The sequence below is a fragment of the Pimephales promelas genome, chromosome 16 (genome assembly GCF_988280905.1).
Source record: "Pimephales promelas chromosome 16, fPimPro1.hap1.1, whole genome shotgun sequence".
NCBI classification, from domain to species: Eukaryota; Metazoa; Chordata; class Actinopteri; order Cypriniformes; family Leuciscidae; genus Pimephales; species Pimephales promelas.
In genome coordinates, this window is record NC_142784.1 from 31,291,117 (window position 1) to 31,305,532 (window position 14,416).

A 14,416-nucleotide genomic window follows, 5' to 3' on the forward strand; every position below is an offset into this window, starting at 1 on the left:
ACATGTTTTGGTCCCCATTCGGAAAACAGCTTATAAATCATAGTAGCCTAAGTGATGTTTTTTGAAAATGTAACAATGCATAAAGTTTTCTGTAATGGGTAGGTAGGTTTAAGGTTATGAGATTATATGGGAATAATGGGAAGCCATAAACCATGAAAACGTGTCTGTGTGTGTGTGTGTGTCCGTCCGGTTTTGCGTATGTTGTTTCAGTGACGCACGAATCAGATGGCGTCTCTTATAACAGGCGGAGCTGTCCGTGGTGCTGACGAGAGAGATATTCCGTGCTCGTGCACAGCCATAAACACTCGAGAGCGCGAGAGAGATGCGCAACGCACTCACGACTCGCCGTTAAAACAGACAAACAAAGGTAAGGTAAGAGGGCTTTTGCCTCTGAACACTCATTTGTGCGTTGTTTTGAACGGAATGAATCACTGTTGTGTCTGGTTTGTCTCTTTAGAAACGCGTGTAGACTTTATTCTTTATATCAACAACCTGCTGCACGCAACCGTGAGACGCGCAAAGACGCGTTCTTAAACAGCACGAAACTTTAACAAGTGTGCGCAAAGGTGTCTTTTATGAAAACTTCCTTATTTTATCACCCGATTATTTTTTATTTTAAAGCTTACTAATGTTCGTTTTAATTGGTCAAATACATTAATTAAGAACGTTAATTTATTAAAAACGTTCATTCCTAAGATATGCATCAGGAAAAATATGCATGCTACTGTTACATGCATTATTTCACACTTAAAAGCAAGTATGACATCTAACAGATTGAAGAATGTAGGGGGCCGTGCTCCGTTCGCTCTCATCCTCCTCTCCGTTTGACGGCACTTTGCGGTTCAACAGCAGTGCGGATCCGGGCACGGTCTCCCGTAGCAACGGGGTATGACTCATTTAGTCGTGGCAGCAATTTAGAAACTAATGAGATTTTCAGCGCAAGCTGCACGCGCACTCTCTCGAGTGCTCCGCAAACACTCATCAACAGGCTTTCAACAGATACACAAGAGAGAGAGAGAGAGAGAGAGAGAGAGAGAGAGAGAGAGAGAGAGAGAGAGAGAGAGAGAGAGAGAGAGAGAGAGAGAGAGAGAGATTCAAACAGAGCGAGACCTACGAGTGGAGACCTTGATGGTCAATTTAACAGTGTAAACAAGACTGCAATAACTCATCAATGGTAGATCTTTGTAACAAGATAAAGGAATAGCTCATCAAAATTACATTCTGTCATCATTTACTCACCCTCATGTCTTTCCAAACCTGGGGTGCGTTTCCCGAAAGCATCGTTAGCCAACTATGGTCGCAAGCTGGTCGCAATTTCCATTGAACTCTATATTGGTAACGACTGAACTTGAGACCATAGTTGGCTAACGATGCTTTTGGGAAACGCACCCCTGTATGACTTTCTGTCTTTTCTCTGTGAAACACAAATTAACTGATTTAGTCTGTACACCGAAAAACATTGACTTTCATTGTATTGACACCGACACAGGTTTGGAATGACATGAAGGTGGATGATGACTGACTGATCCATTTCTGTGCATGAAATTGTTAGTGCAAAATAAGTATCTGGTGTGGTATCATTTCGAAAGATACACTCTTTGTACCTTATTTACCACTAAAGAGTGCATGATTACCTTAAAGGTACATATAAGTACCTAAATTGTACGTTTTAGTGCCTTTTGAAAAGGGTTCTACCCTAGGGAAAGCATTTATCTTTTTTTAATGGAAAAACTGTCTGACTCACCATCTCTCATCTTTTCACTCCCTCCCGCTCTCAGGTAAAACATGTCGTCATCATCTAGATGCTGTGCAACAGGGGTGTTCGTCCTCCCCTCACTCCTCCTCCTGCCTCTTTTCCTCTCTCTCGTTTTTGGAGTTCAAGGGGCCACACTAAGAGAGCATCGCCTCAGTGGAAGTGAACCCGTCTCTTATGGACCTGCGTCCCAGATCCGCCCTCCTCCGAGTGCTGAGATGCTCAGAGCTCTCCGATACATCCAAAGCCTCAGCCAGAGATCCCTCCCACCTGATCCCCTTACCGACGAGCGTCAACCAGATGAAGAAGAGGACGACATGGAGAGCATCCGATCCATGCTACAACTGGCAGCGCCAGGCCGGATGGATAGAGGCATGGAGGAGAGAGAGGATGAAAGAGACAACACTCAAGAGTTGCTTCAAGCTGTGCTTAAGACACTACAACAAACTGAGGAACACAAGGTGCCCAAGAAGGTCATTGCAACCCAACCTCAATACACCATCCACCCCTTTCCAAGGCCAAAACCACAACTAGAGGTTGAAACGCCAGCTGAGAACTACGGGAGGACCTCATGGGCCAATCAAGATAGCCGGAGACAACACAGGCAGTATCCAATTATGTTTGAGGATCCCGAGGATCAGGAACAGCCGCTCAAACGGACAAATGAGAATGCGGAAGAACAGTACACACCCCAGAAACTGGCGACCCTTCAGTCTGTGTTTGAGGAACTGAGTGGGATCTCCACATCTAAGCTCAACAACAAACGAGATGATGGTGAAGATGATGAGGAGGAGGATGATAATGATGATAATGACTTGTACAGGCAGAGGAAGATGGCCTTGGAGGACATCATGGGAACAGACGAATGGGAACCTCTGGAGGAGCAAATAAACACTGAAGAAGAAGAAAGAGAGAGGCATGGTTTTAATCGTGACCTTGACGATGATGACCAGGAGGAAGACGAAGATGAGGTCAAAAGATCTAACCAATCCAGCTGGAAAAGGACGGGAAAAGAGGAGGACCCTGAGGACATCGCAAAGCTTATGGACTACTATCTTCTCCAAGTCCTAGAAAAGAAAGAGCAGGAGCAGCAGAAAAGACAAGAGGCCAGCAGGAGCGAGCAAGAAACCAACCGAGAGATGGAGAGAAAAGATGTGGACGAAGACGAAGATGAGGTGGAGGAGGAGGAGGAGAGGGAAATTAAGCCGATGCGCAACACATTCCCCGAATCTTTGTCCCAGATAATCAAACTCTCACAGCAGCTTCGGATCCCACCAAAGGAAGTCCTTGACCTTCTTCAAAACGAAAGGCAGAAGGATTTATTGGGACAGTCACGTACACCCTACGGCTACGCAACCACTCACAACACACACAAGACTTTCTCCACAGCACCTCGTCGAGTTTCGCCACTCGAGACATCGGAGAGGAACGGAGTCGCCCAGGACATCCTGAGCATCCTTGAGTTGGTTAATGCAGCACAGCAAAACAACAAACGACCAACGCAACCCAACGCGCCACGTTATTACGAGAGGGAAACCAGCAAGGATGATTACGACAATACCGCTGGCGAGGAAGACGAATTGGCCAGTTACCTGGCATCTGAAATGCTCGCACAGGGACAGAGACGTGCACGTCCAACGCCATTGCGCAACATGGATCAACCCCGGTATGGAAATCTGGAGCGTGCAGTCCAGGACTACTTCGATAAAGGCGCGCCGGAAAAAAGAACGGCGGAGCACGAGAACGCAGACATCGGATTAGATAACAACACAATGATGAAAATCCTGAGGTTACTGGAACCAGAGAGCGACAACACCGACGAAACAGACTCTGAGGAAAAAACAGTCCCTGAAATGTAGATAACCATTATATTCATTGTTTGACTTGGCATATAATAAAGTATTTTGAAATAAATATATTCCCTAACTGCGTTTAGTCAATGTAGTGCTCCAGCTTTTCTCATTTGTCTTCTGTATAGCGCAAAATAAAGAGTATTTTAGTAAACCTGATCAACTTCTTTCTTAGTTAGTGATATGAACATTGTAAAAGGTCACCGACTTTACCTCTTCAACATATGAACACACACTCAGATTTCCTCCCTCTTAAAGACGCCAGCTATGTTTTTTTTTTCAGTCAGTATCTTGTGTGTGTGATGAGGTCATGTGTGATGTGGCAGAGGTAAATAAAGCATTTTGTTCACACTATGGTCCTCTGTTTGTGTAATGTGTCTCTCACTGCCGATCAACATTGGCAACCTTTGCATGATATGAAATCATTGTTAATATTGTTTTAAATCAAAACTAATTTAGAGGTTATTTTAGCATATGCAACCATTTTATAGAAATGAACAAATTGGACAAATATTGAACATGAGCGCCACCACAATGTCATTAATACGAGTATTAATTTACTCTAGTTGTTAGTCGAGGATGGATCTATGCCAACTGCAATGCAATATAACAATACTAGGCTAACAACAAAGTAGACCGTTGCTTCATAAATTAATTTAAAACATAAAAAGAAAACACACCTATAGCACATTATTTGTTGCCCATTTACTAGAAGAATAGATTAGCAAACCTTGCTGAAGTTTTGTGTAGTCAATTAAGAGGAGGTACACCGCCATCTTAATCCGACGAAAGTGACTGTAACTGTTGTAAACATGAACATCTCGGGAGGATTCGAAGCCAAGCACAAGAGTCGCAGCAGGTGTCAGATTTCATCACGTGACGACCGGAAGAGCGTCGTTGACAAACAGTCTCTTGTAAAATGTGGCCTGAACCGTGATCGCGAATTCGAGCGAGAATTTAAAAGTGATTTATCGATATTGTGGCAGTAAGTTTCAATAGAGAGCCTAAGTCCCCCCCCTTCCGGTCGACCACCATGGGACCTAAATATTGTATGGTGGTCAATGGCGAGACACAACAAATACTTTGATCTCGTTTGAATTGTGCCCTGAATTACACATATGATGTTTGTCAATTTGTACATTTTAAAGTAAAGAAAGTCGCAGTTTGATGTAAAACCGTTGAGGTATAAGACTGTGAAAATACGTAATTACAGACTACAAACCCCAAAAGGCGCACATTTTCTCTCATGAAGCATTTTCTCTCAATGAAGGAAGCTAACTTTACTGAGGCTAATGTCTGTCATTGCTTACGTTATAATCGTAACGTTACGCCGTCATACCCGAGTGTTTTGTACCAGACCGCACACACACGAGCAGCGGATCTCACTCGTTGTTTCGCTTCCCGGGAGATGTAGTTCATCGAGCGATTTTCACATAAAACTACATGTTACTCTTCTGTTTTATGACAAACTGTGACGTTTTTGACTTTCAGAATTATCTTTTAAATTGACAAACAACATATGTGTAATAGAGGGCACAGTTCAGACGAAATAAAAAGATAAGTTGTCTCTCGCCATTGACTACCATTCATATTTTTTCTGAAATAAGGTCCCATGAGCCGGAAGCGGAGGGGCGGGACTTGTGCAAATTTCCTCACCGGTACCCCTACCAATTTAGCATATAAGTTTTTTAAAAAAACAAACAAACAAAAAAACACACATTTACTTTAAAAAAGACTTTTAATATGTATTATCAAAGCTTGGGTAGTCCATGCGTAACTTCTTTTTTTAGATTAAGCATAATCTAAAAAAATCATTCAGTTCAAAACAAGATAATCTAAGAACTGTCTGAAGGTTATTGACTGATTGTCAGCCCACAGAGAAAAATAAAAAATTGAATTTACCTCAAAATAAGAAGAAACCTGAGGGTTCATTTCACAGTGTAGTCAATATGGGGTCAGTTCAGATTTTCTAATGTTTTTAAAGACTCTTATGCTCACCAAGGCTGCGTTTATTTTGTCAAAAATACAGTAAAACTGTAATATTATTACAACAAATGTTGTACAACTTAAAAACAGTTTTCTGATTGAATATATTTAAAAATGTTTTTCATTCCGGTGTCTCAAAGCTGTACAGTATTTCCAGCTTCATTACTCAGTCTTTAGTGTCACATGATCCATCAGAAATCATTCTAATATGATGATTTATGACATTTTTAGGATTCTTTGATGCATAGAAAGTTCAATAGAACAGCATTTATTTAAAACAGAAATCTTTTGTAACATTATAAATGTAATGTTAGATCAATTTAATGCATCCTTGCTGAATAAAAGTATTAATTACTTTTAAAAAATCTTACTGACCCCAACATTTTGAGCGCTAATGTACATGAGTGTCTCTCCCTTTCTGATTGTCTACAGCCAAAAACAGTGTGCCGAATTTCATAATAAATCCTATCATTTAATAATAGTATTCTCACTATCTCAAAAGTCTGAGTAAGGCAAAGTGTTTCTGTTTCAGTGTCGTAATGGCAGCTTAATTAAACACATTCAGCATATGAAGTTCTTGCTATTGTGTGTGTAGACTGAGGTGATGGCTGTGATTATCTGAAGATCCTTCAGTATGTCGGTTTGTTTAAATACTCCTCCATTGTCTGTCAAAAATAAACACAAAAAAACAATGTCTCTTACTTATCAATTGTAAGAATTCATGAATTCATTCATGATGTTATGATACTCATCTGTAATAACTTATTCGGTTAAGCAGACAAGATCAGCTTGTGTAACAACATCTGTGAAAATGTGATGAATCTCATCAAAAAGTGTGTGCGTGTGTGTGAGTCACCTCCTGAAGAGAATCTGCCTCCTCCATTGATTTGGCCACAGACGCTTTAGATGTTTCCTGCACCTCTCCACCGATGACAAACTCATCCAGGATAAAGTAAGCCTTTTCAAAGTTAAAAATGATGTCTAATTCACACACCTGCAACACACAAACACACATACATTCACCAAAAACCTCAATTCGAGATTCAGAAAACACATCAACATGACCCAAACCTTACATTGCCAAAGTACTGATCCAGCAGCTCGACGTATCTGTGCAGAAGCTCCAGTGTGAGCAGCTCATTGTCCTCCTCTTCCAAACCACAGCAGAAATACAGGCTCGCATACCTGCAGGTCAGAGGTCAAGAGAAGCTCGCACAAGCTGACTGCAAGGTCATTGGGTTTCACAAAGGTGACTGCAATGTTTTTACACACAACAACACACAATCATAGACTGGTTCGTCAGTACTTTCTTAAAAATACACATTTTCCCCGTGGTACTTTTATCTTAAAGGGTTAGTTCACCCAAAAATGAAAATTAAGTCATTAATTACTCACCCCCATGCTGTACCAACCCCGTAAGACCGTCGTTCGTCTTCGGAACACAAATGAAGATATTTTTGATTAAATTTGAGAGCTGTATAACTACCACATTGGCTCCTAAGGGACTGCCTCTTGACGGCCCAGAAAGTCAATGAAGAAAATGTTTAAATATCCCAAGTGACTACCGTGGCTCAACTATATGTTTATCAAGCGACGAGAATACTTTTTGTGCGAAAAAACAAACACTAACCGAATTCTGAACTAACCCTTTAACAGGTGAAACTAATATATTATATTGACTCATTACATGCAAATGAGATATTCCAAGCCTTTATTTGTTATAATTTTCATGATTATGGCGCACAGCTTATGAAAACCCCAAATTCAAGGTTTTTGTAAGCTGTAATCCATAATCATCAAAATGATAACAAATAAAGGCTTGAAATATCTCATTGGCATGTATCGAGTCAATATAATATATTAGTTTCACCTTTTAAGTTAAATAACTGAACGATTGCACAATATTCGAATTTTTTGAGTTTCACCTGTATGTGTGCCGTCTGTCACGGTGCGGGTTCAGGCAGAAGAACGGGCAGAGTTCAGAATCACGAATAACATTGATTTATTAATTAAATCCAGACAGGAAGACGGGAAAACTCCGTAACATTAAACATTGACCGACAAAACAGAATCAAACAGAACTGAACTAAATACACAGAGGAATAAGGCTGATTGGGGTGAACACAGGTGAAAATGATCATGACAGGACGAGGAACAGGTGGCTGATTGGGGAAGTGAGTCCGGGAGAGGAACAAAAGGATCCGGGGAGGTGTGGTGCAGATGACGGGACAAAACAGGTGAGGACGACAGACTGTGACATTACTCCCCCCTCCCGGAAGGCGTGGCCTCACGCCATAACATCAAGGGGAGGGGGGGGGGTTGGGTGGGCACCCTGGAGGCTGTGGAGGGCGTCGTCAGGAGGAGACAGCCCCCCAGGGCGGAGCAGGATGAGGGCGAGGCCAGGGCGGAGCAGGCTGAGGGCGTGGCCAGGGCGGAGCAGGCTGAGGGCGTCCCCAGGGCAAAGCAGGCTGAGGGCGTGGCCAGGGCGGAGCAGGCTGAGGGCGTGGCCAGGGCGGAGCAGGCTGAGGGCGAGACCAGGGCGGAGCAGGCTGAGGGTGAGACCAGGGCGGAGCAGGCTGAAGGCGAGACCAGGGCGGAGCATGATGAGGGCGAGACCGGGGCGGAGCAGCTGGAGGGAGGACCCCTGGTGGAGCCGATGGTAGTGGGGCTGACAACACCAGGGGGCCGACTGACAGGGGCGGAGCGGATGGGAGGGGAGACCAGGGTGAAGCTGAGTGACTGACGACATGTGGTGCTGATGAGGGACTGAGGGAACATGGTGATACCGTAGGCTCTGGTGACCGAAGTGATGACAGGGGCACGGAGGGACACAGTGAGGTCAGAGGGCGTGAGGGCTGACGGGTGACTGGAGGGAGTGAGGAGTCCGACAGAACCGGGGGGGTGATATGACGGGGCGGAGCCAGAGGAATGAAGTCCAAAGGTGAAGGGAGGACGACGAGGGAGCGAAGGGAGTCCGGAGGGTCGAGGGAGCCTGGCCGAGCTGGTGGACTGAGGGGCCATGGAGGAGCTGAGGGAGGTAGGAGCCACGGGGGAGCCAATGGGACCGGGGGCCGAGGAAGTGTCCAGATGGAGGAGGTGTGAAGCGAAGACCGGGGATGCAAGGACCAGGCTGGGTCAGGGGAGCTGAAGGGCAGGAGAGCAGAGGGAGGACAGATGAGAGGAGGCGGGAGAGGGAGGCTGGGTGGGATCCTGGTCTCGGCCTCTGGCTGGACGGTCTCGGGCCCTGGCTGGACGGTCTCGGGCTCTGGCTGGACGGTCTCGGCCTCTGGCTGGACGGTCTCGGGCTCTGGCTGGACGGTCTCGGGCTCTGGCTGGACGGTCTCGGCCTCTGGCTGGACGGTCTCGGCCTCTGGCTGGACGGTCTCGGGCTCTGGCTGGACGGTCTCGGGCTCTGGCTGGACGGTCTCGGGCTCTGGCTGGACGGTCTCGGGCTCTGGCTGGACGGTCTCGGGCTCTGGCTGAACGGTCTCGGCCTCTGGCTGGACGGTCTCGGGCTCTGGCTGGACGGTCTCGGGCTCTGGCTGGACGGTCTCGGGCTCTGGCTGGACGGTCTCGGGCTCTGGCTGGACGGTCTCGGACTCTGGCTGGACGGTCTCGGGCTCTGGCTGGACGGTCTCGGGCTCTGGCTGGACGGTCTCGGCCTCTGGCTGAACGGTCTCGGGCTCTGGCTGGACGGTCTCGGGCTCTGGCTGGACGGTCTCGGGCTCTGGCTGGACGGTCTCGGGCTCTGGCTGGACGGTCTCGGGCTCTGGCTGGACGGTCTCGGGCCCTGGCTGAACGGTCTCGGGCTCTGGCTGGACGGTCTCGGGCTCTGGCTGGACGGTCTCGGGCTCTGGCTGGACGGTCTCGGCCTCTGGCTGAACGGTCTCGGGCTCTGGCTGGACGGTCTCGGGCTCTGGCTGGACGGTCTCGGGCTCTGGCTGGACGGTCTCGGGCTCTGGCTGGACGGTCTCGGGCTCTGGCTGGACGGTCTCGGGCTCTGGCTGGACGGTCTCTGGCGCAGGCTGGACGGTCTCTGGCGCAGGCTGGACGGTCTCTGGCGCAGGCTGGACGGTCTCTGGCTCTGGCTGGACGGTCTCTGGCGCAGGCTGGACGGTCTCTGGCGCCGGCTGGACGGTCTCTGGCGCAGGCTGGACGGTCTCTGGCGCTGGCTGGACGGTCTCCGGCGCTGGCTGGACGGTCTCTGGGGCTGGCTGGACGGTCTCTGGGGCTGGCTGGACGGTCTCTGGGGCTGGCTGGACGGGGCTGGACGGAACCAGCGAAGAGATCTCGGGCTCGGCGAGGCTGGGCGGAACCAGCGGAGAGGAGAGCTCGAGCTTTGGAGGGGTGCTGGTGACTTCCTCCACCGTGAATGGAGACTCACAGCACACCAGCACCCACTCCACACAGGCGGCGAAATCACCGGGACCGTTCCCTGGGAGGCGTGCCCGGGACCGCTCGCTGAGGCTGGCGATGTAGAACTCACTCAGCGAGTGGTCAGAATAGTGAGTCAGGCACGCCAACTCCAGAAAGTCCCGTGTATGGGATTCCAGGGAACGGTCCTCCTGGTCAAGGCAAAGAAGAGCCACTGCAGGAATGTCCATCTTACTTCTTCTCTTTTCTTTTTGGGTCGGTCAATCTGTCACGGTGCGGGTTCAGGCAGAAGAACGGGCAGAGTTCAGAATCACGAATAACATTGATTTATTAATTAAATCCAGACAGGAAGACGGGAAAACTCCGTAACATTAAACATTGACCGACAAAACAGAATCAAACAGAACTGAACTAAATACACAGAGGAATAAGGCTGATTGGGGTGAACACAGGTGAAAATGATCATGACAGGACGAGGAACAGGTGGCTGATTGGGGAAGTGAGTCCGGGAGAGGAACAAAAGGATCCGGGGAGGTGTGGTGCAGATGACGGGACAAAACAGGTGAGGACGACAGACTGTGACACCGTCATTATTATTTTTTATTCATGTGTCTCGTAATATTTAACCAAAATTACTTCTCCTTTGCAGTGACTTATCGTCTCTGATGTTTATTGGCGCGAGGGCGGGGCAACCTGTCACTCAAACGAGCTTGACCAATAGCAAACCACAACATCTAATCAATTCCTCAAGGGCAAAATCAAGCCCCGCCTTTCCAATTTCCTAGTTTGAGAAGCCGTTTCAATCGGATATATATACGGATATACTCGGATATGTAACCTTTATTGTTCAGTGTCTACTTTTATATGCAAAAGTATGGACAGCAGAACTGAAACGACACTCATGCATCATGTTTACTCTGACATGTGCTGGATGTTTCATGTTAGTATAGCAGAAATACTAAACCTTAGTCATGTGCAAAGACCTGTTTGACCAAAAACTCTATTTGCCTGTAAACGCAGCGCGGCGCTTTAAGGCTCAATGGCTGATCATTAACTGGGCTCAAAGGTGAGAGAGAGTGAGAGAGAGAGAGACCGAGTTGGAAAGTTACAGAAAGCATTGTAATGACGAAGAAAGAACATGAGATAAGAAGGTGACCTCTGACCTCCTGTAGACGATCTTCAGATCCCTCCACTGCAGGAAGTTGCAGGCCTTCGGGGGTCGAGCCAGCACCATTTGTGTGACGTCACGTATGATCTTCTTCTTGTCCCGATCGCTGAGAGCCGTGAACCATTTCTGCAGTCGGAGCTTCCCCTGACGGCTGAACAGCAGCAGAAAGCGCATCTACAGCCAACACACACATTCATGTCTCCGGGAAAATGTCTGAATTTTGAAAGCTTTGTTAAGCTGCTTTTGAAAATGTGATAGACTACAACGTGACGTATTGACCTGAATATGGGACAAAACACACACACACACACACACCTACTGTATAGGTAAAGTACCACATGCTCTGTCAGAATGTCAAATAACACAGGACTATCACAGTTAATGTATTACTAGGAGTAATAATTAGGGTAATGTGTGCTGACACACACACACACACACACACACACACACACCTTGCCGGCAGCATAGAAAAGCAATGAGTGTAAGACTCCTCGCTGAGACCCCAGTGGGAATCTGTGTTTGACATTTCAAGGCTGTTGCCAAGAGCCTGCATCCCTGTTAACACACACGCGCACGCACACACGCACACACGCACACACACACACACACACACACTAACCCGACCCCTAAACCTACCCATCACACACACACACTCACTAACCACACCCCTAAGCCTACCCATCTCACACACACACACACACAGACACTAAACCGACCCCTAAACCTACCCATCACACACACACACACACACACACACACACTAACCCCACCCCTAAACATACCCATCACACACACAAAATAACCCGACCACTAAACCTACCCATCACACAAAACTTTCTGCATTTTTACATTTTCAAAAAAAATAATATAGTAAGATTTAAATGTATATGTTTTCCTCAAGGGGACCAAAAAAAATGTAATATTTTTTTATCATTATCATATATATGATATCATTATTATTACATATTTTATCATAGATTTGTGACAGGTCAGAAACAGAAAAAAATTAAGTATGATATATGAGAATGAATGAAATGATTAGTAAAAAGACCATTTCAAATAATTATTGTATAATTACAATGTGTGTGTGTATATATATATATATATATATATATATATATATATATATATATATATACATACATTATTTTATTATGTATTTATTAATTTAAAAATTACCATTACAATTTCTTGCCATGGAAGAAATTGTAATTATACAATAATTATTAGTAATTGTCTTTATATTAATTATTTCATTCAAATTTATATTATCAAATATTTGGACCATTTGAAAAGGCAAAAAAGGTTATTAAAAAGTGTGAAAAACTGAAATGGTGACCAGTTAATTTCATTTATAATTTACAATAAATGATAATTGGTGCTGTCAAATCAATTAATTGCAATTAATCACATCTAACATTAAAGTAACATATGCAGACACACACAAAAATATTTACAAACGTGTACCTTATTTGATAGCGCTATTGATAGTGTAATAAACAATATTTATTTATAAACTAAAAACTTGATGTTGATAAATAATAAGCACGTCAAAATGAAGGTTGAGCACGACACTAATACACAGTGCCAAGGTCATGGGTTTGAGTCTCAGGAAACTGGACCGATAAAGTTTATTCGCTGCACTGTACACTAATGCCACATGCATGCAATGAAAATTATTACTCTATATACCATAAATAAAACTGATTTTCAGAATAAAAATACACTATGTGATTCATTTCACCTTTAATGACGACCTAAAAATTAATAGAAGTAGCCTATAGTTTACACACACACATGAATTTCTCTAGGTGGTGGTGAGCAATTTAAACATTCAACTGCAAACCAAGAAAAGAGAGATAAAGGCAACAAATGCACCTTTGTCTTCTTGATACAAAAAAAGGAAATACAAATGTCCCTCTTATCAGCCAAAGAACAGTGTGTGTGTGCAGTAACACACAACAAAAGCTCCAAGACAAACAGCTCTACAGAAGCGAGATACAAAGCTCTGTCTGACCGCGGCCTGACACTCTGACTCTTATCTGATAGTTTGATCTGTTTGCGATGCTAATGCAAGAAAATGACAGCAACATTAATAACAAGACAATAAATGATGATCAGCGGTTGCCCATTGTGACCTCACCATCCTGAGGCTTCAGAAGTCCTGCTCGACCCTGCGTGCTTTGCGGCGCGCGTTCATGTCTCTGGCGACTCTCCCACCTCGCCCCGGTGTGTGTTTCTGTGTTTGTGCTCGCGCACAGGTGTGCACCAATCACAGGCGGCTCACGGGCAGAAGGGGGCGGGGCCGAGATCTGCGCGCGTCTGTGTCTGGTTCACACCTGCTGGTTTTACCTGGTCAGGTGTAGTGTATAATACACACTGTGTATTATGTCTGAGGTGTAGCGAGGACATTCTTCTTTACACTTCAGTCAATTCCCCAGAGAAAATACGATTTAATCATAACGTGTTCTAGCCAAACAAAAACATTATAAACAAAGCAGCAGCAGCGCGATGTGTTTTGCCTATATTTTAAATTGATCAGAGAATATTTTGTGCTTTATTAGGTCTAAGGCTACAGGCTTAACATGTTACGATCCTTAATTGTTTTTCTAACTCTCTTTCGATCACGCACAAACACGTTATTGATAGGCTATTGTTTATACAAATTTGCCTCAAGTGGCAATCACTATTCAAATCTTTCATTAAATATTTGAGAATATTTTAAAATAATAGCCTAATATTTTTTTGTGAACTAGTCCTAGACCAACAGGCCTAATTATCAAAACAGATTCGGATTAAACGTCAGTATTCGGACGTCTATAACGTGGTCATTTAAAATATAGCCTAGGCGAGACAGTTTACCTAAAAACATTCCGGCCACAAAGATGCAATATTTATGAAGACCTGGAAATATGTGCCGTGATAACAGTTATAACGGTGAAAATTAGACGTCAATGGTAAATTAGCCGAAATGGTTGGAAATGGTCTAGTAGTTTATTTAAGCGCATGCGCAAAGGCCTGAAAGCGCGTTGAACGGCGGTGATTGCAGTATTTTGTTTTTTTCATATAGCCTAAATACAATTATTATTTAGGCTATAAAAGATCTTTAATTTAAATCGTACGGCTATTATTAATAATATTGTGATATTCTCATTAAAAATACGGTTATTTAATGCTTGGCTATTCATTCAGGCAGGTACCGAATATATACTGTCCACTACAGCAAGCACAGATGAATTTCTTTTAACCGCCTGACAGTCTGAAGCGTGTTGTGTCGTTCATCAC

At 44.9% G+C, this 14,416-nt stretch overlaps 2 protein-coding genes across 3 annotated transcripts; one reads left to right on the top strand and one right to left on the bottom strand.

The window, feature by feature from the left end:
• Positions 1-272: 272 nt before the first annotated feature.
• scg2a (secretogranin II a) lies at positions 273-3,959 on the top strand. Of its 2 annotated transcripts, none has more exons than XM_039660349.2 (2): positions 273-367; positions 1,779-3,959. In XM_039660349.2, the coding sequence occupies exon 2, from the start codon at positions 1,786-1,788 to the stop codon at positions 3,610-3,612; it is 1,827 nt and encodes a 608-aa protein (XP_039516283.2). In that variant the 5' UTR covers positions 273-367; positions 1,779-1,785; the 3' UTR covers positions 3,613-3,959. The 2 variants fall into 2 exon arrangements, with proteins under 2 accessions (XP_039516283.2, XP_088977656.1); XM_089121530.1 differs by having other exon boundaries at positions 308-372.
• A 1,632-nt stretch (positions 3,960-5,591) lies between these two features.
• ap1s3a (adaptor related protein complex 1 subunit sigma 3a) lies at positions 5,592-13,411 on the bottom strand. Its single transcript, XM_039660267.2, has 5 exons — positions 13,275-13,411; positions 11,127-11,305; positions 6,666-6,774; positions 6,446-6,583; positions 5,592-6,254 (listed from the first exon to the last, which is right to left on the bottom strand). Exons 1-5 carry the CDS (start codon positions 13,275-13,277, stop codon positions 6,219-6,221), a joined length of 465 nt encoding a protein of 154 aa, XP_039516201.1. The 5' UTR covers positions 13,278-13,411; the 3' UTR covers positions 5,592-6,218.
• Between the last annotated feature and the right edge of the window lie 1,005 nt (positions 13,412-14,416).

What these genes read in the sequence shown, in the direction of transcription:
- ap1s3a (XM_039660267.2), bottom strand. An exon ending in CTGAAGATCGTCTACAGGAG is followed by an intron (nt 6,775 to 11,126) that starts GTCAGAGGTCAC and finishes TCTGACCTGCAG; the next exon opens with GTATGCGAGCCTGTATTTCT. An exon ending in TGGATCAGTACTTTGGCAAT is followed by an intron (nt 6,584 to 6,665) that starts GTAAGGTTTGGG and finishes TGTGTGTTGCAG; the next exon opens with GTGTGTGAATTAGACATCAT.
- scg2a (XM_039660349.2), top strand. Translation starts at nt 1,786, where the DNA reads ATGTCGTCATCATCTAGATGCTGTGCAACAGGGGTGTTCGTCCTCCCC.